Below are 26,019 nucleotides of genomic sequence, written 5' to 3'. Positions count from 1 at the left end.
CTACTATATTCTGGATCTAGATTACCTGCGGTCCGTACAGTATAGACCTCATTCACACGATTATATTCTGGATCCAGATTACCTGCGGTCCGTACAGTATAGGCCTCATGCACACGATTAGATTCTGGATCCAGATTACCTGCGGTCTGTACAGTATAGACCTCATTCACACGATTATATTCTGGATCTAGATTACCTACGGTCCGTAGAGTATAGGCCTCATTCACACGATTATATTCTGGATCTAGATTACCTGCGGTCCGTAGAGTATAGGCCTCATTCACACGATTATATTCTGGATCTAGATTACCTGCGGTCCGTACAGTATAGGCCTCATTCACACGATTATATTCTGGATCTAGATTACCTGCGGTCCGTACAGTATAGGCCTCATTCACACGATTATATTCTGGATCTAGATTACCTGCGGTCCGTACAGTATAGACCTCATTCACACGATTATATTCTGGATCTAGATTACCTGCGGTCCGTACAGTATAGGCCTCATTCACACGATTATATTCTGGATCTAGATTACCTGCGGTCCGTACAGTATAGGCCTCATTCACACGGTTATATTCTGGATCTATATCACCTGCGGTCCGTACAGTATAGACCTCATTCACACTATTATATTCTGGATCTAGATTACCTGCGGTCCGTACAGTATAGGCCTCATTCACACGATTATATTCTGGATCTAGATTACCTGCGGTCCGTACAGTATAGGCCTCATTCACACGATTATATTCTGGATCTAGATTACCTGCGGTCCGTACAGTATAGGTCTCATTCACACGATTATATTCTGGATCTAGATTACCTGCTGTCCGTACAGTATAGGCCTCATTCACACGACTATATTCTGGATCTACATTACCTGCGGTCCGTACAGTATAGGCCTCATTCACACGACTATATTCTGGATCTAGATTACCTGCGGTCCGTACAGTATAGACCTCATTCACACGATTATATTCTGGATCTAGATTACCTGCGGTCCGTACAGTATAGACCTCATTCACACTATTATATTCTGGATCTAGATTACCTGCGGTCCGTACAGTATAGGCCTCATTCACACGACTATATTCTGGATCTAGATTACCTGCGGTCCGTACAGTATAGGCCTCATTCACACGACTATATTCTGGATCTAGATTACCTGCGGTCCGTACAGTATAGGCCTCATGCACACGATTATATTCTGGATCTAGATTACATGCGGTCCGTACAGTATAGACCTCATTCACACGACTATATTCTGGATCTAGATTACCTGCGGTCTGTACAGTATAGGCCTCATTCACACGATTATATTCTGGATCTAGATTACCTGCGGTCCGTACAGTATAGGCCTCATTCACACGATTATATTCTGGATCTAGATTACCTGCGGTCCGTACAGTATAGGCCTCATTCACACGATTATATTCTGGATCCAGATTACCTGCGGTCCGTACAGTATAAGCCTCATTCACACGATTATATTCTGGATCCAGATTACCTGCGGTCCGTACAGTATAGACCTCATTCACACGACTATATTCTGGATCTATATTACCTGCGGTCCGTACAGTATAGGCCTCATTCACACGATTATATTCTGGATCCAGATTACCTGCGGTCCGTACAGTATAAGCCTCATTCACACGATTATATTCTGGATCCAGATTACCTGCGGTCCGTACAGTATAGACCTCATTCACACGACTATATTCTGGATCCAGATTACCTGCGGTCCGTACAGTATAGGCCTCATGCACACGATTAGATTCTGGATCCAGATTACCTGCGGTCTGTACAGTATAGACCTCATTCACACGATTATATTCTGGATCTAGATTACCTGCGGTCCGTAGAGTATAGGCCTCATTCACACGATTATATTCTGGATCTAGATTACCTGCGGTCCGTAGAGTATAGGCCTCATTCACACGATTATATTCTGGATCTAGATTACCTGCGGTCCGTACAGTATAGGCCTCATTCACACGATTATATTCTGGATCTAGATTACCTGCGGTCCGTACAGTATAGGCCTCATTCACACGATTATATTCTGGATCTAGATTACCTGCGGTCCGTACAGTATAGACCTCATTCACACGATTATATTCTGGATCTAGATTACCTGCAGTCCGTACAGTATAGGCCTCATTCACACGATTATATTCTGGATCTAGATTACCTGCGGTCCGTACAGTATAGGCCTCATTCACACGGTTATATTCTGGATCTATATCACCTGCGGTCCGTACAGTATAGACCTCATTCACACTATTATATTCTGGATCTAGATTACCTGCGGTCCGTACAGTATAGGCCTCATTCACACGATTATATTCTGGATCTAGATTACCTGCGGTCCGTACAGTATAGGCCTCATTCACACGATTATATTCTGGATCTAGATTACCTGCGGTCCGTACAGTATAGGTCTCATTCACACGATTATATTCTGGATCTAGATTACCTGCTGTCCGTACAGTATAGGCCTCATTCACACGACTATATTCTGGATCTACATTACCTGCGGTCCGTACAGTATAGGCCTCATTCACACGACTATATTCTGGATCTAGATTACCTGTGGTCCGTACAGTATAGACCTCATTCACACGATTATATTCTGGATCTAGATTACCTGCGGTCCGTACAGTATAGACCTCATTCACACTATTATATTCTGGATCTAGATTACCTGCGGTCCGTACAGTATAGGCCTCATTCACACGACTATATTCTGGATCTAGATTACCTGCGGTCCGTACAGTATAGGCCTCATTCACACGACTATATTCTGGATCTAGATTACCTGCGGTCCGTACAGTATAGGCCTCATGCACACGATTATATTCTGGATCTAGATTACATGCGGTCCGTACAGTATAGACCTCATTCACACGACTATATTCTGGATCTAGATTACCTGCGGTCTGTACAGTATAGGCCTCATTCACACGATTATATTCTGGATCTAGATTACCTGCGGTCCGTACAGTATAGGCCTCATTCACACGATTATATTCTGGATCTAGATTACCTGCGGTCCGTACAGTATAGGCCTCATTCACACGATTATATTCTGGATCCAGATTACCTGCGGTCCGTACAGTATAAGCCTCATTCACACGATTATATTCTGGATCCAGATTACCTGCGGTCCGTACAGTATAGACCTCATTCACACGACTATATTCTGGATCTATATTACCTGCGGTCCGTACAGTATAGGCCTCATTCACACGATTATATTCTGGATCCAGATTACCTGCGGTCCGTACAGTATAGACCTCATTCACACTACTATATTCTGGATCTAGATTACCTGCGGTCCGTACAGTATAGGCCTCATTCACACGATTATATTCTGGATCCAGATTACCTGCGGTCCGTATTGTATAGACCTCATTCACACTACTATATTCTGGATCTAGATTACCTGCGGTCCGTACAGTATAGGTCTCATTCACACGATTATATTCTGGATCTAGATTACCTGCGGTCCGTACAGTATAGGCCTCATTCACACGATTATATTCTGGATCTAGATTACCTGCGGTCCGTACAGTATAGACCTCATTCACACGATTATATTCTGGATCCAGATTACCTGCGGTCCGTACAGTATAGACCTCATTCACACTACTATATTCTGGATCTAGATTACCTGCGGTCCGTACAGTATAGGCCTCATTCACACGATTATATTCTGGATCCAGATTACCTGCGGTCCGTATTGTATAGACCTCATTCACACTACTATATTCTGGATCTAGATTACCTGCGGTCCGTACAGTATAGGCCTCATTCACACGATTATATTCTGGATCCAGATTACCTGCGGTCCGTATTGTATAGACCTCATTCACACTACTATATTCTGGATCTAGATTACCTGCGGTCCGTACAGTATAGGCCTCATTCACACGATTATATTCTGGATCTAGATTACCTGCGGTCCGTACAGTATAGGTCTCATTCACACGATTATATTCTGGCTCTAGATTACATGCGGTCCGTACAGTATAGGCCTCATTCACACGATTATATTCTGGATCTATATTACCTGCGGTCCGTACAGTATAGGCCTCATTCACACGATTATATTCTGGATCTATATTACCTGCGGTCCGTACAGTATAGGCCTCATTCACACGATTAGATTCTGGATCCAGATTACCTGCGGTCTGTACAGTATAGGCCTCATTCACACGATTATATTCTGGATCTAGATTACCTGCGGTCCGTACAGTATAGGTCTCATTCACACGATTATATTCTGGCTCTAGATTACATGCGGTCCGTACAGTATAGGCCTCATTCACACGATTATATTCTGGATCCAGATTACCTGCGGTCCGTACAGTATAGACCTCATTCACACGACTATATTCTGGATCTATATTACCTGCGGTCCGTACAGTATAGGCCTCATTCACACGATTATATTCTGGATCCAGATTACCTGCGGTCCGTACAGTATAGACCTCATTCACACTACTATATTCTGGATCTAGATTACCTGCGGTCCGTACAGTATAGGCCTCATTCACACGATTATATTCTGGATCCAGATTACCTGCGGTCCGTATTGTATAGACCTCATTCACACTACTATATTCTGGATCTAGATTACCTGCGGTCCGTACAGTATAGGTCTCATTCACACGATTATATTCTGGATCTAGATTACCTGCGGTCCGTACAGTATAGGCCTCATTCACACGATTATATTCTGGATCTAGATTACCTGCGGTCCGTACAGTATAGACCTCATTCACACGATTATATTCTGGATCCAGATTACCTGCGGTCCGTACAATATAGACCTCATTCACACTACTATATTCTGGATCTAGATTACCTGCGGTCCGTACAGTATAGGCCTCATTCACACGATTATATTCTGGATCCAGATTACCTGCGGTCCGTATTGTATAGACCTCATTCACACTACTATATTCTGGATCTAGATTACCTGCGGTCCGTACAGTATAGGCCTCATTCACACGATTATATTCTGGATCCAGATTACCTGCGGTCCGTATTGTATAGACCTCATTCACACTACTATATTCTGGATCTAGATTACCTGCGGTCCGTACAGTATAGGCCTCATTCACACGATTATATTCTGGATCTAGATTACCTGCGGTCCGTACAGTATAGGTCTCATTCACACGATTATATTCTGGCTCTAGATTACATGCGGTCCGTACAGTATAGGCCTCATTCACACGATTATATTCTGGATCTATATTACCTGCGGTCCGTACAGTATAGGCCTCATTCACACGATTATATTCTGGATCTATATTACCTGCGGTCCGTACAGTATAGGCCTCATTCACACGATTATATTCTGGATCTAGATTACCTGCGGTCCGTACAGTATAGGCCTCATTCACACGATTATATTCTGGATCTAGATTACCTGCGGTCCGTACAGTATAGGCCTCATTCACACGATTATATTCTGGATCTAGATTACCTGCGGTCCGTACCGTATAGGCCTCATTCACACTACTATATTCTGGATCTAGATTACCTGCGGTCCGTACAGTATAGACCTCATTCACACGATTATATTCTGGATCCAGATTACCTGCGGTCCGTACAGTATAGGCCTCATGCACACGATTAGATTCTGGATCCAGATTACCTGCGGTCTGTACAGTATAGACCTCATTCACACGATTATATTCTGGATCTAGATTACCTACGGTCCGTAGAGTATAGGCCTCATTCACACGATTATATTCTGGATCTAGATTACCTGCGGTCCGTAGAGTATAGGCCTCATTCACACGATTATATTCTGGATCTAGATTACCTGCGGTCCGTACAGTATAGGCCTCATTCACACGATTATATTCTGGATCTAGATTACCTGCGGTCCGTACAGTATAGGCCTCATTCACACGATTATATTCTGGATCTAGATTACCTGCGGTCCGTACAGTATAGACCTCATTCACACGATTATATTCTGGATCTAGATTACCTGCGGTCCGTACAGTATAGGCCTCATTCACACGATTATATTCTGGATCTAGATTACCTGCGGTCCGTACAGTATAGGCCTCATTCACACGGTTATATTCTGGATCTATATCACCTGCGGTCCGTACAGTATAGACCTCATTCACACTATTATATTCTGGATCTAGATTACCTGCGGTCCGTACAGTATAGGCCTCATTCACACGATTATATTCTGGATCTAGATTACCTGCGGTCCGTACAGTATAGGCCTCATTCACACGATTATATTCTGGATCTAGATTACCTGCGGTCCGTACAGTATAGGTCTCATTCACACGATTATATTCTGGATCTAGATTACCTGCTGTCCGTACAGTATAGGCCTCATTCACACGACTATATTCTGGATCTACATTACCTGCGGTCCGTACAGTATAGGCCTCATTCACACGACTATATTCTGGATCTAGATTACCTGCGGTCCGTACAGTATAGACCTCATTCACACGATTATATTCTGGATCTAGATTACCTGCGGTCCGTACAGTATAGACCTCATTCACACTATTATATTCTGGATCTAGATTACCTGCGGTCCGTACAGTATAGACCTCATTCACACTATTATATTCTGGATCTAGATTACCTGCGGTCCGTACAGTATAGGCCTCATTCACACGACTATATTCTGGATCTAGATTACATGCGGTCCGTACAGTATAGACCTCATTCACACGACTATATTCTGGATCTAGATTACCTGCGGTCTGTACAGTATAGGCCTCATTCACACGATTATATTCTGGATCTAGATTACCTGCGGTCCGTACAGTATAGGCCTCATTCACACGATTATATTCTGGATCTAGATTACCTGCGGTCCGTACAGTATAGGCCTCATTCACACGATTATATTCTGGATCCAGATTACCTGCGGTCCGTACAGTATAAGCCTCATTCACACGATTATATTCTGGATCCAGATTACCTGCGGTCCGTACAGTATAGACCTCATTCACACGACTATATTCTGGATCTATATTACCTGCGGTCCGTACAGTATAGGCCTCATTCACACGATTATATTCTGGATCCAGATTACCTGCGGTCCGTACAGTATAAGCCTCATTCACACGATTATATTCTGGATCCAGATTACCTGCGGTCCGTACAGTATAGACCTCATTCACACGACTATATTCTGGATCCAGATTACCTGCGGTCCGTACAGTATAGGCCTCATGCACACGATTAGATTCTGGATCCAGATTACCTGCGGTCCGTACAGTATAGGCCTCATTCACACGACTATATTCTGGATCTAGATTACCTGCGGTCCGTACAGTATAGACCTCATGCACACGATTATATTCTGGATCTAGATTACCTGCGGTCCGTACAGTATAGGCCTCATTCACACGATTATATTCTGGATCTAGATTACCTGCGGTCCGTACAGTATAGGCCTCATTCACACGATTATATTCTGGATCTAGATTACCTGCGGTCCGTACAGTATAGGCCTCATACACACGGTTATATTCTGGATCTAGATTACCTGCGGTCCGTACAGTATAGACTTCATTCACACGATTATATTCTGGATCTAGATTACCTGCGGTCCGTACAGTATAGACTTCATTCACACGATTATATTCTGGATCTAGATTACCTGCGGTCCGTACAGTATAGACCTCATTCACACGACTATATTCTGGATCTAGATTACCTGCGGTCCGTACAGTATAGGTCTCATTCACACGATTATATTCTGGATCTAGATTACCTGCGGTCCGTACAGTATAGGTCTCATTCACACGATTATATTCTGGATCTACATTACCTGCGGTCCGTACAGTATAGACCTCATTCACACGATTATATTCTGGATCTAGATTACCTGCGGTCCGTACAGTATAGGCCTCATTCACACGATTATATTCTGGATCTAGATTACCTGCGGTCCGTACAGTATAGGCCTCATTCACACGATTATATTCTGGATCTAGATTACCTGCGGTCCGTACCGTATAGGCCTCATTCACACTACTATATTCTGGATCTAGATTACCTGCGGTCCGTACAGTATAGACCTCATTCACACGATTATATTCTGGATCCAGATTACCTGCGGTCCGTACAGTATAGGCCTCATGCACACGATTAGATTCTGGATCCAGATTACCTGCGGTCTGTACAGTATAGACCTCATTCACACGATTATATTCTGGATCTAGATTACCTACGGTCCGTAGAGTATAGGCCTCATTCACACGATTATATTCTGGATCTAGATTACCTGCGGTCCGTAGAGTATAGGCCTCATTCACACGATTATATTCTGGATCTAGATTACCTGCGGTCCGTACAGTATAGGCCTCATTCACACGATTATATTCTGGATCTAGATTACCTGCGGTCCGTACAGTATAGGCCTCATTCACACGATTATATTCTGGATCTAGATTACCTGCGGTCCGTACAGTATAGACCTCATTCACACGATTATATTCTGGATCTAGATTACCTGCGGTCCGTACAGTATAGGCCTCATTCACACGATTATATTCTGGATCTAGATTACCTGCGGTCCGTACAGTATAGGCCTCATTCACACGGTTATATTCTGGATCTATATCACCTGCGGTCCGTACAGTATAGACCTCATTCACACTATTATATTCTGGATCTAGATTACCTGCGGTCCGTACAGTATAGGCCTCATTCACACGATTATATTCTGGATCTAGATTACCTGCGGTCCGTACAGTATAGGCCTCATTCACACGATTATATTCTGGATCTAGATTACCTGCGGTCCGTACAGTATAGGTCTCATTCACACGATTATATTCTGGATCTAGATTACCTGCTGTCCGTACAGTATAGGCCTCATTCACACGACTATATTCTGGATCTACATTACCTGCGGTCCGTACAGTATAGGCCTCATTCACACGACTATATTCTGGATCTAGATTACCTGCGGTCCGTACAGTATAGACCTCATTCACACGATTATATTCTGGATCTAGATTACCTGCGGTCCGTACAGTATAGACCTCATTCACACTATTATATTCTGGATCTAGATTACCTGCGGTCCGTACAGTATAGGCCTCATTCACACGACTATATTCTGGATCTAGATTACCTGCGGTCCGTACAGTATAGGCCTCATTCACACGACTATATTCTGGATCTAGATTACCTGCGGTCCGTACAGTATAGGCCTCATGCACACGATTATATTCTGGATCTAGATTACATGCGGTCCGTACAGTATAGACCTCATTCACACGACTATATTCTGGATCTAGATTACCTGCGGTCTGTACAGTATAGGCCTCATTCACACGATTATATTCTGGATCTAGATTACCTGCGGTCCGTACAGTATAGGCCTCATTCACACGATTATATTCTGGATCTAGATTACCTGCGGTCCGTACAGTATAGGCCTCATTCACACGATTATATTCTGGATCCAGATTACCTGCGGTCCGTACAGTATAAGCCTCATTCACACGATTATATTCTGGATCCAGATTACCTGCGGTCCGTACAGTATAGACCTCATTCACACGACTATATTCTGGATCTATATTACCTGCGGTCCGTACAGTATAGGCCTCATTCACACGATTATATTCTGGATCCAGATTACCTGCGGTCCGTACAGTATAAGCCTCATTCACACGATTATATTCTGGATCCAGATTACCTGCGGTCCGTACAGTATAGACCTCATTCACACGACTATATTCTGGATCCAGATTACCTGCGGTCCGTACAGTATAGGCCTCATGCACACGATTAGATTCTGGATCCAGATTACCTGCGGTCTGTACAGTATAGACCTCATTCACACGATTATATTCTGGATCTAGATTACCTGCGGTCCGTAGAGTATAGGCCTCATTCACACGATTATATTCTGGATCTAGATTACCTGCGGTCCGTAGAGTATAGGCCTCATTCACACGATTATATTCTGGATCTAGATTACCTGCGGTCCGTACAGTATAGGCCTCATTCACACGATTATATTCTGGATCTAGATTACCTGCGGTCCGTACAGTATAGGCCTCATTCACACGATTATATTCTGGATCTAGATTACCTGCGGTCCGTACAGTATAGACCTCATTCACACGATTATATTCTGGATCTAGATTACCTGCAGTCCGTACAGTATAGGCCTCATTCACACGATTATATTCTGGATCTAGATTACCTGCGGTCCGTACAGTATAGGCCTCATTCACACGGTTATATTCTGGATCTATATCACCTGCGGTCCGTACAGTATAGACCTCATTCACACTATTATATTCTGGATCTAGATTACCTGCGGTCCGTACAGTATAGGCCTCATTCACACGATTATATTCTGGATCTAGATTACCTGCGGTCCGTACAGTATAGGCCTCATTCACACGATTATATTCTGGATCTAGATTACCTGCGGTCCGTACAGTATAGGTCTCATTCACACGATTATATTCTGGATCTAGATTACCTGCTGTCCGTACAGTATAGGCCTCATTCACACGACTATATTCTGGATCTACATTACCTGCGGTCCGTACAGTATAGGCCTCATTCACACGACTATATTCTGGATCTAGATTACCTGTGGTCCGTACAGTATAGACCTCATTCACACGATTATATTCTGGATCTAGATTACCTGCGGTCCGTACAGTATAGACCTCATTCACACTATTATATTCTGGATCTAGATTACCTGCGGTCCGTACAGTATAGGCCTCATTCACACGACTATATTCTGGATCTAGATTACCTGCGGTCCGTACAGTATAGGCCTCATTCACACGACTATATTCTGGATCTAGATTACCTGCGGTCCGTACAGTATAGGCCTCATGCACACGATTATATTCTGGATCTAGATTACATGCGGTCCGTACAGTATAGACCTCATTCACACGACTATATTCTGGATCTAGATTACCTGCGGTCTGTACAGTATAGGCCTCATTCACACGATTATATTCTGGATCTAGATTACCTGCGGTCCGTACAGTATAGGCCTCATTCACACGATTATATTCTGGATCTAGATTACCTGCGGTCCGTACAGTATAGGCCTCATTCACACGATTATATTCTGGATCCAGATTACCTGCGGTCCGTACAGTATAAGCCTCATTCACACGATTATATTCTGGATCCAGATTACCTGCGGTCCGTACAGTATAGACCTCATTCACACGACTATATTCTGGATCTATATTACCTGCGGTCCGTACAGTATAGGCCTCATTCACACGATTATATTCTGGATCCAGATTACCTGCGGTCCGTACAGTATAGACCTCATTCACACTACTATATTCTGGATCTAGATTACCTGCGGTCCGTACAGTATAGGCCTCATTCACACGATTATATTCTGGATCCAGATTACCTGCGGTCCGTATTGTATAGACCTCATTCACACTACTATATTCTGGATCTAGATTACCTGCGGTCCGTACAGTATAGGTCTCATTCACACGATTATATTCTGGATCTAGATTACCTGCGGTCCGTACAGTATAGGCCTCATTCACACGATTATATTCTGGATCTAGATTACCTGCGGTCCGTACAGTATAGACCTCATTCACACGATTATATTCTGGATCCAGATTACCTGCGGTCCGTACAGTATAGACCTCATTCACACTACTATATTCTGGATCTAGATTACCTGCGGTCCGTACAGTATAGGCCTCATTCACACGATTATATTCTGGATCCAGATTACCTGCGGTCCGTATTGTATAGACCTCATTCACACTACTATATTCTGGATCTAGATTACCTGCGGTCCGTACAGTATAGGCCTCATTCACACGATTATATTCTGGATCTAGATTACCTGCGGTCCGTACAGTATAGGTCTCATTCACACGATTATATTCTGGCTCTAGATTACATGCGGTCCGTACAGTATAGGCCTCATTCACACGATTATATTCTGGATCTATATTACCTGCGGTCCGTACAGTATAGGCCTCATTCACACGATTATATTCTGGATCTATATTACCTGCGGTCCGTACAGTATAGGCCTCATTCACACGATTAGATTCTGGATCCAGATTACCTGCGGTCTGTACAGTATAGGCCTCATTCACACGATTATATTCTGGATCTAGATTACCTGCGGTCCGTACAGTATAGGTCTCATTCACACGATTATATTCTGGCTCTAGATTACATGCGGTCCGTACAGTATAGGCCTCATTCACACGATTATATTCTGGATCCAGATTACCTGCGGTCCGTACAGTATAGACCTCATTCACACGACTATATTCTGGATCTATATTACCTGCGGTCCGTACAGTATAGGCCTCATTCACACGATTATATTCTGGATCCAGATTACCTGCGGTCCGTACAGTATAGACCTCATTCACACTACTATATTCTGGATCTAGATTACCTGCGGTCCGTACAGTATAGGCCTCATTCACACGATTATATTCTGGATCCAGATTACCTGCGGTCCGTATTGTATAGACCTCATTCACACTACTATATTCTGGATCTAGATTACCTGCGGTCCGTACAGTATAGGTCTCATTCACACGATTATATTCTGGATCTAGATTACCTGCGGTCCGTACAGTATAGGCCTCATTCACACGATTATATTCTGGATCTAGATTACCTGCGGTCCGTACAGTATAGACCTCATTCACACGATTATATTCTGGATCCAGATTACCTGCGGTCCGTACAATATAGACCTCATTCACACTACTATATTCTGGATCTAGATTACCTGCGGTCCGTACAGTATAGGCCTCATTCACACGATTATATTCTGGATCCAGATTACCTGCGGTCCGTATTGTATAGACCTCATTCACACTACTATATTCTGGATCTAGATTACCTGCGGTCCGTACAGTATAGGCCTCATTCACACGATTATATTCTGGATCCAGATTACCTGCGGTCCGTATTGTATAGACCTCATTCACACTACTATATTCTGGATCTAGATTACCTGCGGTCCGTACAGTATAGGCCTCATTCACACGATTATATTCTGGATCTAGATTACCTGCGGTCCGTACAGTATAGGTCTCATTCACACGATTATATTCTGGCTCTAGATTACATGCGGTCCGTACAGTATAGGCCTCATTCACACGATTATATTCTGGATCTATATTACCTGCGGTCCGTACAGTATAGGCCTCATTCACACGATTATATTCTGGATCTATATTACCTGCGGTCCGTACAGTATAGGCCTCATTCACACGATTAGATTCTGGATCCAGATTACCTGCGGTCTGTACAGTATAGGCCTCATTCACACGATTATATTCTGGATCTAGATTACCTGCGGTCCGTACAGTATAGGTCTCATTCACACGATTATATTCTGGCTCTAGATTACATGCGGTCCGTACAGTATAGGCCTCATTCACACGATTATATTCTGGATCTAGATTACCTGCGGTCCGTACAGTATAGGTCTCATTCACACGATTATATTCTGGATCTAGATTACCTGCGGTCCGTACAGTATAGGTCTCATCCACACGATTATATTCTGGATCTAGATTACTTGCTGTCCGTACAGTATAGACCTCATTCACACGATTATATTCTGGCTCTAGATTACCTGCGGTCCGTACAGTATAGGCCTCATTCACACGACTATATTCTGGATCTACATTACCTGCGGTCCGTACAGTATAGGCCTCATTCACACGACTATATTCTGGATCTAGATTACCTGCGGTCCGTACAGTATAGGCCTCATTCACACGACTATATTCTGGATCTAGATTACCTGTGGTCCGTACAGTATAGACCTCATTCACACCACTATATTCTGGATCCAGATAAATACGGAGATCATGTCAGTCGAGGAGCTATGAACACATCCACATTTCTATATGGCTGCTTTTCTCCATCTAATGCCGTATCCCCCCCCAGAAGTGGCTGCCGCGAGGAGACCTGCGATAACCCCAGCGGTGTTGCACCGGACGATGATTTGATGTTTTTCGCTCTTTCTTACGGCCGTTTTTCTTCTCCCGGTGACAGGTCTCCCCGTGTCTGAACGTTCTGTCCTGGCTGCTCTTTGTTAGTGACACTGATGTCCTCGCTGACTCCTGCTGGGCGCTCTCTTACCTGTCCGACGGGCCAAATGATAAAATCCAGGCGGTCATTGATGCCGGGGTGTGCCGACGACTGGTGGAGCTTTTACTGTAAGATATAGTGGGGTCTCATGGGGGGATGCAGCTTTTGTGTGAATGGTGCTCAGTGTTTACCATGACCAGATATGACGGGGATCAGGGGCGGCTGCTGACTCATGAACTGCTGCTCTCCCTACAGGCACAGCGACTACAAAGTGGTGTCACCCGCCCTGAGAGCCGTCGGGAACATTGTCACCGGAGACGACGTGCAGACACAGGTGCGAGACCGCTGGTGTTGAGAATGATCCCCTCAGCATTGCATCACTTAAAGGGGAACTGCACCCCGACATTTCTCTGCCGTTCCTGGAGTTTTCTCTGGTGGCCTCAGATTTTAAAGGCGGGGGGGGGGGGGGGGGTTTGGGGTAGCTTGGTTCTTGTATGCCCTCCCATACTCCAAAAACGTACAGATCATCAAATTGTCGTAAATGCGTGTGATAGGGAAATGAGATTGCGGGACCCTTTGGGGACAGGGACTGATGACCATCTCTGTGCAGCGCTGCAGAATATGTCGGCGCTATAGAAGCGACAGGAAATAAAAAAAATTGTGCAATTCACCTGACTGCACTTCTAAGAGACTGTGAGAGAAAAGAGAGTGCCGCCCAATGAGAATACCCGATGTCGTCCCGTTTCTCTCAGATCTCTCAGGATCAGGTCTGTGGGACGTGAATGCGACAATGTTGTGAGTGCTGCCCTCTAGTGGATAAGTGTGTGAACAGCATGCAGCAGTTAGAATTTGCACGTGATTCATGAATTCTCATCGTAGCTCTGGAGCCAGAGGAAGAGATTGTGGCAGGAATTAAGAGGCTTTTCTCTGATCTTCAGGTGATCCTGAACTGTTCAGCGCTGCAGAGTTTATTACATTTACTGAGCAGCCCCAAGGAGTCTATTAAGAAGGAGGCGTGCTGGACGATATCAAACATCACAGCCGGGAACAGAGCTCAGATCCAGGTAATTATCCTGCTGTCACTCATCACCATCAACCTCACTCCATTTCTTCCTCTCCTTGCTTGTCTGTGTGTTCCATTCACTGACAGCAAACAGATGTTTGGATGATTAGGAATTGAAAACCTGTTTGTTAAAGAGACATACAATGTAATATATCTGTATCAATTGGAATGACTTTGCCTGTGAAAAAAAGCTCCTATAGTTAATCCAGAAAGGGACGGAGAAGAAATTAGAACAAGCGTTAAAAAGTTTTTCCGGGACTATAAAAGTGATGGTTATCCTTCGGTTAGGCCATCAATATCACATCAGTGGGGTCCGCCAATCAAAGGGCTACTTTGTTGCTTACCAGACAAAGCGCCACACATATAGTAGTGGCTTTGTCTGGTATTGCCGGTATTGAATAAGACTGAGCTGCAGTACCAGGCACAGCCACAACTGTATGTACGGCGCTATGCCTGGGTAAACAGCTAATGGGTATTTGTTGCTTAAGTTCTGCAGCCGCTTCTGTCAACTGATCGGCAGGGGTGACAGCACCAGAACAAAGCTCAGTACATAAATACAGCACCAGAAGCAAACTCAATACATAAATACAACACAAGAACAAAGCTCAGGTCATATATACAGCACCAGAACCAAGCTCAGTACACAAATATACAGCAACATAACCAAGATCACTATATATACACAGCACCAGAACAAAGCTCAGTACATAAGTACACACTAGAACCAAGCTCAGTACATAAATACAGCATCAGAACAAAGCTCAGGTCATATATACAGCACCAGAACCAAGCTCAGTACATAAATACAACACTATATATACAGCACTAGAACCAAGCTCAGTACATATATACAGCACTAGAACCAAGCTCAGTACATATATACAGCACTAGAACCAAGCTCAGTACATATATACAGCACCAGAACAAAGCTCAGTACATATATACAGCCCCAGAACCAAGTTCAATACACAAATATACAGCAACAGAACCAAGATCACTATATATACAGCACTAGAACCAAGCTCAGTACATATATACAGCACTAGAACCAAGCTCAGTACATATATACAGCACCATAACGAAGCTCAGTACATATATACAGCCCCAGAACCAAGTTCAATACACAAATATACAGCAACAGAACCAAGATCACTATATATACAGCACTAGAACCAAGCTCAGTACATATATACAGCACTAGAACCAAGCTCAGTACATATATACAGCAACATAACCAAGCTCAGTACATATATACAGCACTAGAACCAAGTTCAATACACAAATATACAGCAACAGAACCAAGATCACTATATATACAGCACTAGAACCAAGCTCAGTACATATATACAGCACTAGAACCAAGCTCAGTACATATATACAGCAACATAACCAAGCTCAGTACATATATACAGCACCGTAACAAAGTGAATAAGACTGAGCTGCAGTACCAGGCACAGCCACAACTGTATGTACGGCGCTATGCCTGGGTAAACAGCTAAAGGGCATGCGGCACTTGTTGCTTAAGTTCTGCAGCCGCTTCTGTCAACTGATCGGCGGGGGGGACGGGAGTTAGACCCCCCTAGTCTGATACTGATGGCCGTTCCTATGAATAAATATTATAGTCCCTGAAAAGCCCCTTTAAACCAGTTCCGTCCGGCGCAATACATTTCCATTGGTTAGAACACGTAATCATTAATGAACTTGTATTGTTGCCGCTGCTCCTGCACGGAGACCACGAGGATCATTATGTATTAGTGAAGGATCCCAGGTCAGAATTGTATTAGCCAGAAACAGATTCCAGTAGTCCGGCATCTGCAGAACCCCCGGGTGCACCGTCTTCCCAGTCCAGGCGGATGTCGGACCGGTGGGAGTTCTGGATGTCACGTGGGCAAAATAAGGATTTGTCTACAAGGCTGCGAGTACCCTAGAGGGACCCTGCTGTATATAGGGGGACTCTTCCCCGGCGGGTCTCTGATACTTGGTGAGGAGACACGCGGAGCAGACAGGCAGCAGAGGTCTTACACAGGGATGTCTCCGTGCTGACCCTTCTCCCATGTCTTCTCTCTCTACAGACTGTGATTGAAGCCGACATCTTCCCTGCTCTTATTAACATCCTGCAGACGGCCGAGTTCAGGACCCGGAAAGAAGCTGCGTGGGCAATTACAAACGCCACCTCTGGAGGCTCCGCAGAACAGATAAAGTAGGGCTCTACTGTGCAGCGTCTAACAGCTGTTAAAGGGGCAGAAACATGTACGAGGTCACCCCCCTACCGACGTCCTATTTGGGTATATGTAGGTAATTGTGGGGGATGAATCCTCTGCTGGGGACCCCCCTTCCATTAGCAGAGCAGAGAGCCAATATAAAGAGCGCCTCTCTTCTGAGGACCCGGCGTAGATGCCCTAAGAAGCGCAAGTCAGCGGCCGATCCCCACTGAGCCCCCTCAAGAAGAGTGCTGTGATGTCACTTGTATTGAGCGGGAGGGTTCCCCCATACAGGCGGAGAGTCAGTGGGTGACGTGCACACATATACGGGAGGGTGTGACTGCTTGGTGTAGGTTGTCTGGGGGTGGTAGTAGTAATAGTAGTAGTCGGTGTCAACCTTTACATAGAAACAGTAATTTAAAGGCGTTCTCCTCGTCCGTGTTCGCCACATTGCCAGCCGTGAGCGCTGTACGTCGTTACCTGGACAACCAATCAGGATGCGCACCAGAGACGTCGTCCCAGAGGATCACATCCATGTTTTCTCCTGTGTTTCAGATACCTGGTCGATCTGGGCTGCATCAAACCGCTCTGCGACCTTCTTACTGTCATGGACTCGAAAATCGTGCAGGTGGCTCTGAATGGCTTAGAAAATATCCTGAGGCTGGGGGAGCAGGAGTCGAAACGAAGCGGATCCGGCATCAACCCGTACTGCGCTCTGATCGAGGAAGCCTACGGTACGGAAACTATGGGACAGCAGTCTGATGCATTCTCTGCTGGGCTTGTCTTATACTCTAGTCACATCCAGAGCTGCAGTTACAATTCTGCTGGGAATTTTTTTTACCAGACAAACCTCTTTATATAAGGGTTGCCTAATATCAAATATATTAAAAGCAATTGATGAGCGAGCCGGGTGATTCCTCTCGGCCAATCTGCTTTTGCACCTATTAGTGAAGTGTGTATTTCATTATAATGCAGCAGAGCAGACTGTGTACATACACTGAACCAGCAGGGGGCAGCAGTGAGGTGGAAGGTTCGTCACCTTTTGGAGTAACAGGAGAGCAGCAGCCTTTTGTAAGCAGCTCTGGATGTGACTCATGATGGGTAATGCACAATTATTGGAATATTTCTAGATGTAATGCCATGGTATGGCCAGGAGAGGCGCTCTGACATCTCCGTGTCTTTCTCCCCTGTCCAGGCCTAGACAAAATCGAGTTCCTGCAGAGCCACGAGAACCAGGAGATCTATCAGAAGGCGTTTGACCTGATTGAGCATTACTTTGGCACGGAGGATGAAGACAGCAGCATCGCCCCCCAAGTGGATCTCAGCCAGCAGCAATACATCTTCCAGCAGCGGGAGACCCCCATGGAGAGATTCCAACTGTAACCAGACCCCCCGGGGCTCAGCATGCCACAGAGCTAGATCTCATCCTCCTCCTCCCCCGTCCACCGCCATCTTCCTGCCGCCGCGGCCGCAGTTTTCTCTCTCCGCCCTCTTAACCCTTTCATCTCTTTGTTTACGGCTTTATCCCCCCCCCCCTCAGTATTTTATTTTCAGTTTGTGCCCCCCTTTAATATTTTATCTTTTTCCTACTTTATTTCTTCTCCTCACTGTGCACCCCCTTTTAGATTCCTCTTTTTGGAAGTCGGGAGGTCTTTCTCCTGGCCACCGGTATTCGAGCCCCCCACCCTCTGCCATGACAAAGTGGCGTCACCCATCCGATTGCTTTAACATATCTCCATTTCACTACCGGCTTCAACTACAAGGACGCAGTGACTAAAGGAAAGACCAGACCGCATACACCTGACCGTACCGAGAAGGACCACGCCGGAGCCGCAGGAGACTGGCGCCAGGGCTGGTACAAGGCATGCGCCCTCCCCGTACAAGCTGCCCGGCTCCTGAACGTCAGAGAGGGACGAGGTAGAGGCCGGGGCACAGGAGGTGCAGGAAGTACAGTATTGGTGAGCGTCAGTTCTGTACCAAGAGCCGTCAGCGGGATCGGCCGTCCACTACTGACCATCTCACCCCCGCACAGGCGGTTCAGCTCTCGCGATGATCTTCAGGCTGCCTTGATTTTTATTTTTTGCTACGTTTTTGTGTCTCTCCCCTCGGACCCCATAAGACTGTGGACGGCTGCCGTCCTCACCCTCTCCCCAGAGACACGACCGACTTTGAAATTCTTTTGTGGAGACTTTTCTAGTGACTCTTTAAATTAAAAAACATGAAAAAAATTACAAAAAAAAACAAACCAAACAACAACAACGTTCCCCGTCCCTTTCAACCGACCTCCGAACACGAAAAAAAAATGTGATGGGACTGAATCTTTTGCCGCACGTCGCGACGTTCCTGAGCGAGGTCTTCGCAGGCAAAGTCGTCTCCCCCCCCCCTTCATCTGTCTGGTTTACAAAGAGAAGCCGCTGTAGGTTAGAGTATATATATATTTTTATTTTACGTTGATGCAGCAATTTTTTCTTTGCTGTGTAAATTATTGCATTATTTTAATGTACACATTGTTTATTGTTCCCGAGGCCATTTTAAAGGTCACAGGGTGGTGACACTATAGACAGAGATCTATGGCGAGCATTTCCCGGACTGGACGCTCGTCACGTCCTCGTGGGTCTTGTGCATTTTCTGGATTTGCCACGATAATTAAACCATGCTCATTTCTCTCCAGTCCATCCAATGCTTCATATCTGTGTAGACTGATGCATTCAAGCACAGAGCGCGCGCGCACATACACTGCACCCCAGAGCTCTGCCCCATGAGAGCCCAGTAAGGATGGGGTTAAATCCGCTGAGTTTCTTTGCATATACTTTATGTATCTTTTGTGGTTCAGCTGCATCGTGTCATATACTCCAGTCACATCCATAGCTGCATTCACAGTTCTGCTGGCTGCTGCCATTTGGAATCCTCATCAGCAGTGTAAAGTCCAGCAGCCTGAGAGCTAACAGGAAGCCAGCAGAATTTTTTTTTCAGAGATTAAGATGTGATGTAATGCAGGATCAGTAGGATATATTCTGGCCGCTGGTAAGACTCCGCAAGGAGCGCACACAATGTAAGTGATGTAGTGCCTGTCCGGGGAGGCCGTCGTGTCCGGGGAGGCCGTCGTGTCCGGCAGCGATTAGTGTCGCTGCACTTCTGTCATTGACAGGCCATCCTGCAGGACGTCGCAGCTTCGCTGGGCTGGGGGGCACCAGGTAGTGTTGTGTCATCCTTTTCATGGCGTTTCCATTTAATGGGACCAGTCACTGGACCCAGAGGATAACTACTGCTCCCATTATCCTGACCTGGGAATCGTGGGGGCTGCTGCACTTATATGGTAACACTTAACAGCCCCAGATCCCTTGTTATATGCCATAAGAGGCCACTATCATGCAATGTGGGGTTCCCCTGCAGATTACAGCTCATTCTGGGGGTTCCCAGCAGAGACACACCACAGAACTCATTTAAGGTTGGGTTCCCACAGTGCAGATTTTGCCTGCATTTTGTAAGCCAAAACCGGAATGTGATCCAGGAAGGAAACCTAGAAGGCCCTTTATATGTTTCTTCTGTTTTTGTTCCGTTCCTGGTTTTGGCTTAAAAAAAACGCATGCACAATCTGCAGCAAATCTGCGCTGTGGGAACCCAACCTTATAGTCCTGAAATGACATTAAAGGATAAAACTGATCTCACCAGCATCACTGTCACCCATGAAGCCGCTCTGGCCTGCAGACAAATGCCCCTGAGCTTCATGGAGTCACATTTTTGTCCCAAGAGGAAACATCTATATCTACATAAACAGTGGAGACACCATATAAATACATCACTTATCCTGAGTTATATCCCATATTACACTCCAGAGTTGCACTCACTATTCTGCTGGTGGAGTCACTGTGTACATACATTACTTATCCTGTACTGATCCTGAGTTACATCCTGCATTATACTCCAGAGCTGCACTCACTATTCTGCTGGTGGAGTCACTGTGTACATACATTACATTCCTTATCCTGTACTGATCCTGAGTTACATCCTGTATTACACTCCAGAGTTGCACTCACTATTCTACTGGTGGAGTCACTGTGTACATACATTACATTACTTATCCTGTACTGATCCTGAGTTATATCCTGTATTATACTCCAGAGCTGCGCTCACTATTCTGCTGGTAGAGTCACTGTGTACATACATTACTTATCCTGTACTGATCCTGAGTTACATCCTGTATTATACTCCAGAGCTGCACTCACTATTCTGCTGGTGGAGTCACTGTGTACATACATTACATTCCTTATCCTGTACTGATCCTGAGTTACATCCAGTATTATACTCCAGAGCTGCACTCACTATTCTGCTGGTGGAGTCACTGTGTACATACATTACATTACTTATCCTGTACTAATCCTGAGTTACATCCTGTATTACACTCCAGAGTTGCACTCACTATTCTGCTGGTGGAGTCACTGTGTACATACATTACATTACTTATCCTGTACTGATCCTGAGTTACATCCTGTATTATACTCCAGAGCTGCACTCACTATTCTGCTGGTGGAGTCACTGTGTACATACATTACATTACTTATCCTGTACTGATCCTGAGTTACATCCTGTATTATACTCCAGAGCTGCACTGATAATTCTGCTTCAGAGCTGGAATCTCCTAGCATTCCCTGCTTGTTCAGTGTCTGCACAGTTTGTTTGGATGATTTATATTCTGGATAGTGTCAGCTCTACACACTGAACTGTACAGACATCTGATGTAGTCAAAACAAATGAACCCCTGCATTATAGGAGTCCAGCTAAGGTTTGTCTGATCACAAGCTTGCTAACTGTTTTCAATATTGCCTAGCAGAATAGTGAGTGCAGCTCTGGAGTATAATACAGGATGTAACTCAGGATCAGTACAGGAGAAGTAATGTAATGTATGTACACAGTGACTCCACCAGCAGAATAGTGACTGCAGCTCTGGAGAATAATACAGGATGTAACTCAGGATCAGTATAGGATAAGTAATGTATGTACACAGTGACTCCACCAGCAGAATAGTGAGTGCAGCTCTGGAGTATAATACAGGATATAACTCCGGATCAGTACAGGATAAGTAATGTAATGTATGTACAGAGTGACTCCACCAGCAGAATAGTGAGTGCAGCTCTGGAGTATAATACAGGATGTAACTCAGGATAAGTAATGTCATGTATGTACACAGTGACTCCACCAGCAGAATAGTGAGTGCAGCTCTGGAGTATAATACAGGATATAACTCCGGATCAGTACAGGATAAGTAATGTAATGTACACAGTAACTCCACCAGCAGAATCGTGAGTGCAGCTCTGGAGTCTAGGATAAGTAACGTGATGTATTTATATGGTGTCTCCGCTGTTTATGTAGATTATTTCTATATGTTATCTGGACATAATCCTGAATGAGGCAGCAGATTACATGACAAGCAATCCTAAAATTTGCCGGTGTTGTCCCGTCTTCGTTGTCTCCTCTGCCCCCTCCTTACTCCCTTTGGCTACGAGAACTATGAGCGAACCAGACCAGAAGACGGACCCCTCTCAAGCAATAACGCCCTCGTCAGATCTCACCCCTGGCCAAGGAAACGTCAGCTCTTATTTATTAGGAACATTTCTTTTTGTGCCACAGACTTTGCTGGAGACGCCGCTCTTCATCCTTCCGTCTTACTTACATTTTTACCTGTTAAAACTTGAGTAACTTTTTTTTTATCAGGAGCCAAACTTTAAAGGCCAAGCGCATCACAAGGAGCGGGAGAAGCCGCTGAGCCCAGAACGCTGCACTCCGGGGGGAGCGGGGCAGCAATCCTCAGAACCTTCACTTCACTTTCAAACTCTTTGGACTGGACGCTCGTCCTTTCTTTGGGGGGACTGATCTGTTATTTAATTTTTTTTTTAATAATTGGGACAGATTTTCAGTTGGACCCAAAGTTCTGCTTATAAAGCTGTAATGTTCGGTACATACGTGTCTCCTGAGAGGGGCTTTAACCCTTTGCCTGCCGAGGTCACAATGAAGCTTCTTCGCGATATGTCCATGTTATTTCAAGGGATTCTCCACCATTGCTGCTTAAAGCCCTGAGTAAACCAGTGCAGTTCTGTAAACTGACACGACAGCGGATTGGAATGAGAAGCCCTGTTAGGCCTCGTTCACATTTGTCAGTATTTCCCAGTCTGCCTCAGTGTTACTGCAGTCCATCTCCCTTCTCTTCTTAAGACCCTACAGACAGTAGAAGAGCAGGCAGTGAGTGGGGTAACACATGATGGCGGCATCAGACTACACACAGGGTTTGTAGTCTGTAACCATGGAAACAGCTCCAGATAGAAGCTGTAGACATAAACCAGGAGAAGATATTTTATTAAGACTTTGCAGTTTCTTCTTTCTGTATTTTATATACATTGGAGCAATTATAAAAATGTGGTTGCAAAAATAATCACACCCCTTAAGATTGTGACGATAAGGGCCTGTTCACATCAGCGTTGGTTTTCCATTGAGGCGTTCCGTCAGGTTCCCGTTTTTTTTTACGGAATCAATAGCGCAGTCGACTGCACTATTGATTCCGTCAAAAAACGGGAATCTGACGGAATGGTGACAAACGGAAGGGTTCCTCCAACGGAACCCGTCAACCGAAGGGCAACGCTGATGTGAACAAGGTCTGAGCTGCTCATTGGTAGCGGTGGAGTGATCGTCGTCCGTGGCTGCCACCAGTCCGCCATTGTTCTCAGCAGTGAAAGGGTTAAGTCGCCCCTCAACAGGTGGTATTAGGACTTTTATTTTGCGCTCATCTCCTGAGGGTCTCAGACGTGATTTCTTTCCATTCTCATAAACCGGGAACTTTGGAAGAAGAAATTATTATTTTTTTTAATTTAAAGATAAAAACCTTTTACTGAGTGAAACAAAAGCACAGAAACCCCCAAAACCAGGAATCCTCTGCAATCACCAGTGAATAAAAATCACTTCCATCTTGTGCCTCTTGTGTTTATTCCACGGGGCGGAGGGTCAGCGGTGGGAGACGGGAAAGCCAATATGGCCACCATCCCCAGGAGAGGGCGCTATAATGTGACTGACCGTCATCTCAAGACCGCGACCGCATAAACCTTCATCCCCCTCGCTGACAGGGCGCAGCACGCGGCTCACTACAGGGCTTGTTCACTCGGCGCTCAGAAAAAAAACCTGCATAAACGTATCAAATACGCTAGCGTTTTCGTAAAACGCGTTATAAACTAGGCGTTTTTGACATGTTTTCCTGCGTGTTTTTTTTGTTTACATTTTGTGCACGCTTTCTGCTTGTTTTTTTGGCACATAATTAGAACTTCCATTGACTGTGGGAAGGTTTGGTGTTAGCGACGCATCCTACGCGCCAAAAAATTGACCTGCCGCTTTTTTTTTTTTTTTTTTTAAAGCGCTCGCGTACAGGATGCGTTGTATGTGCGAACTGCCCTTCCCCATTCATTTCAATAGGAAGTTTAGTAAAGCGTTTTTTCAGGCATATTTTGGTACGTGAAATGCGCCAAAGCGCGTGTCAAATACAGACCATGTGAATAGGGCCTTAAGGGATATTTTATCAATCGGAGAAGCCCCCCCAAATAGTAAAATAATACCTTGAAAACTGCCCGCACGGTCAGACGTTTATGCCAGAAAGGTCATTAGTGAGAATCCTCCACAACAAGCGCTGCAGACACTGAACAAGCAGGAGACGTCAGCTCAGAATCCGAGAATTGTGACCTAATACTGAACTGTCCTCCATAGTTCACGTGTTCCAGGGACAGGTCTTATGTGAGGGGCAGACAGATAATATAACCCAGGAGCCGATATCTGCGAGCACGCCCCCTCATTTCTCAATATAACCTTATAGCGGTTATTCTGATACAGAGCTCCAAATACCCTGCACAGATATATACATATGGAGTCACATGAGAACATTCTGCTGCCTGCAAAATGGGAACTCAGCGCTCCACGGTCTGATGCAAGAAGTGATATTTTATTTCACATATAGAGAAAAGTAGTATCCAAAAATAGGTTTAACGTTTCAGTCTATACATTTGACCTTCTTCAGACACGGATTACGTCCGTGGATATGCGGTCACTGTTCGGTAATGGCGCCATTCTGCTTCTTTAACTGCACAATCACACTGGGCTGGAACAATGAGAAGTGCATGACGCTGATTGGTCACTGATTGGTCAGCCTCATACACTCGTCTGTACAACTCCCAGTTGTCTATTTAGAAAGTAATTAGCATAAACCTAAAATTGTTCATAACTTGCTAAACAAAATGATTGTTTTTCAAAATAAAAGCCACTGTCACCTACATTACAGCACCGATCACATGATGTAGGAGACAGGGCACTTATAATGTGGGGACAGCCTCTTAACTACGCAGTGGATCTGGAACTTTGTATCAGAAAAATGAAACTGACTACTCTATTAAAGGGGTATTCCCATGTTAGCCATTTATGGCATAGATATATCATATATATCTGAAAGGTGTGGGTACCATCTGAGACCCTCAGGCTTTGTTCACACGCTTAGCAAAAAAACGTCTGAAAATACGTAGCTGTTTTCAAAGGAAATCAGCTGATTTTCAGAAGTTTTTTAAGCCACTCGCGATAAGCCCATCGGAACAGAACGCCGTTTTTCCCATTGAAATCAAT

General features: G+C 44.9%; 1 protein-coding gene across 2 annotated transcripts in view; it reads left to right on the top strand.

Moving 5' to 3' along the window:
* KPNA1 (karyopherin subunit alpha 1) overlaps window positions 1-20,046 on the top strand; it is a 78,060-nt gene extending 58,014 nt beyond the window's left edge. For both annotated transcript variants that reach the window (XM_075854710.1, XM_075854709.1), the window contains exons 9-14: window positions 14,074-14,237; window positions 14,365-14,443; window positions 15,048-15,173; window positions 17,245-17,372; window positions 17,929-18,107; window positions 18,569-20,046. In XM_075854710.1, the coding sequence (XP_075710825.1) occupies window positions 14,074-14,237; window positions 14,365-14,443; window positions 15,048-15,173; window positions 17,245-17,372; window positions 17,929-18,107; window positions 18,569-18,756 (864 nt within the window). In that variant the 3' untranslated portion in view covers window positions 18,757-20,046. The remainder of the gene's footprint in view (window positions 1-14,073; window positions 14,238-14,364; window positions 14,444-15,047; window positions 15,174-17,244; window positions 17,373-17,928; window positions 18,108-18,568) is intronic.
* The last annotated feature ends 5,973 nt before the right edge of the window (window positions 20,047-26,019 follow it).

This window comes from Rhinoderma darwinii, chromosome 2 (genome assembly GCF_050947455.1).
Source record: "Rhinoderma darwinii isolate aRhiDar2 chromosome 2, aRhiDar2.hap1, whole genome shotgun sequence".
In the NCBI taxonomy this organism is placed as follows: domain Eukaryota; kingdom Metazoa; phylum Chordata; class Amphibia; order Anura; family Rhinodermatidae; genus Rhinoderma; species Rhinoderma darwinii.
The sequence above is the reverse complement of the archived record's forward strand: the minus strand, read 5'-3'. Positions and strand labels throughout refer to the sequence as shown.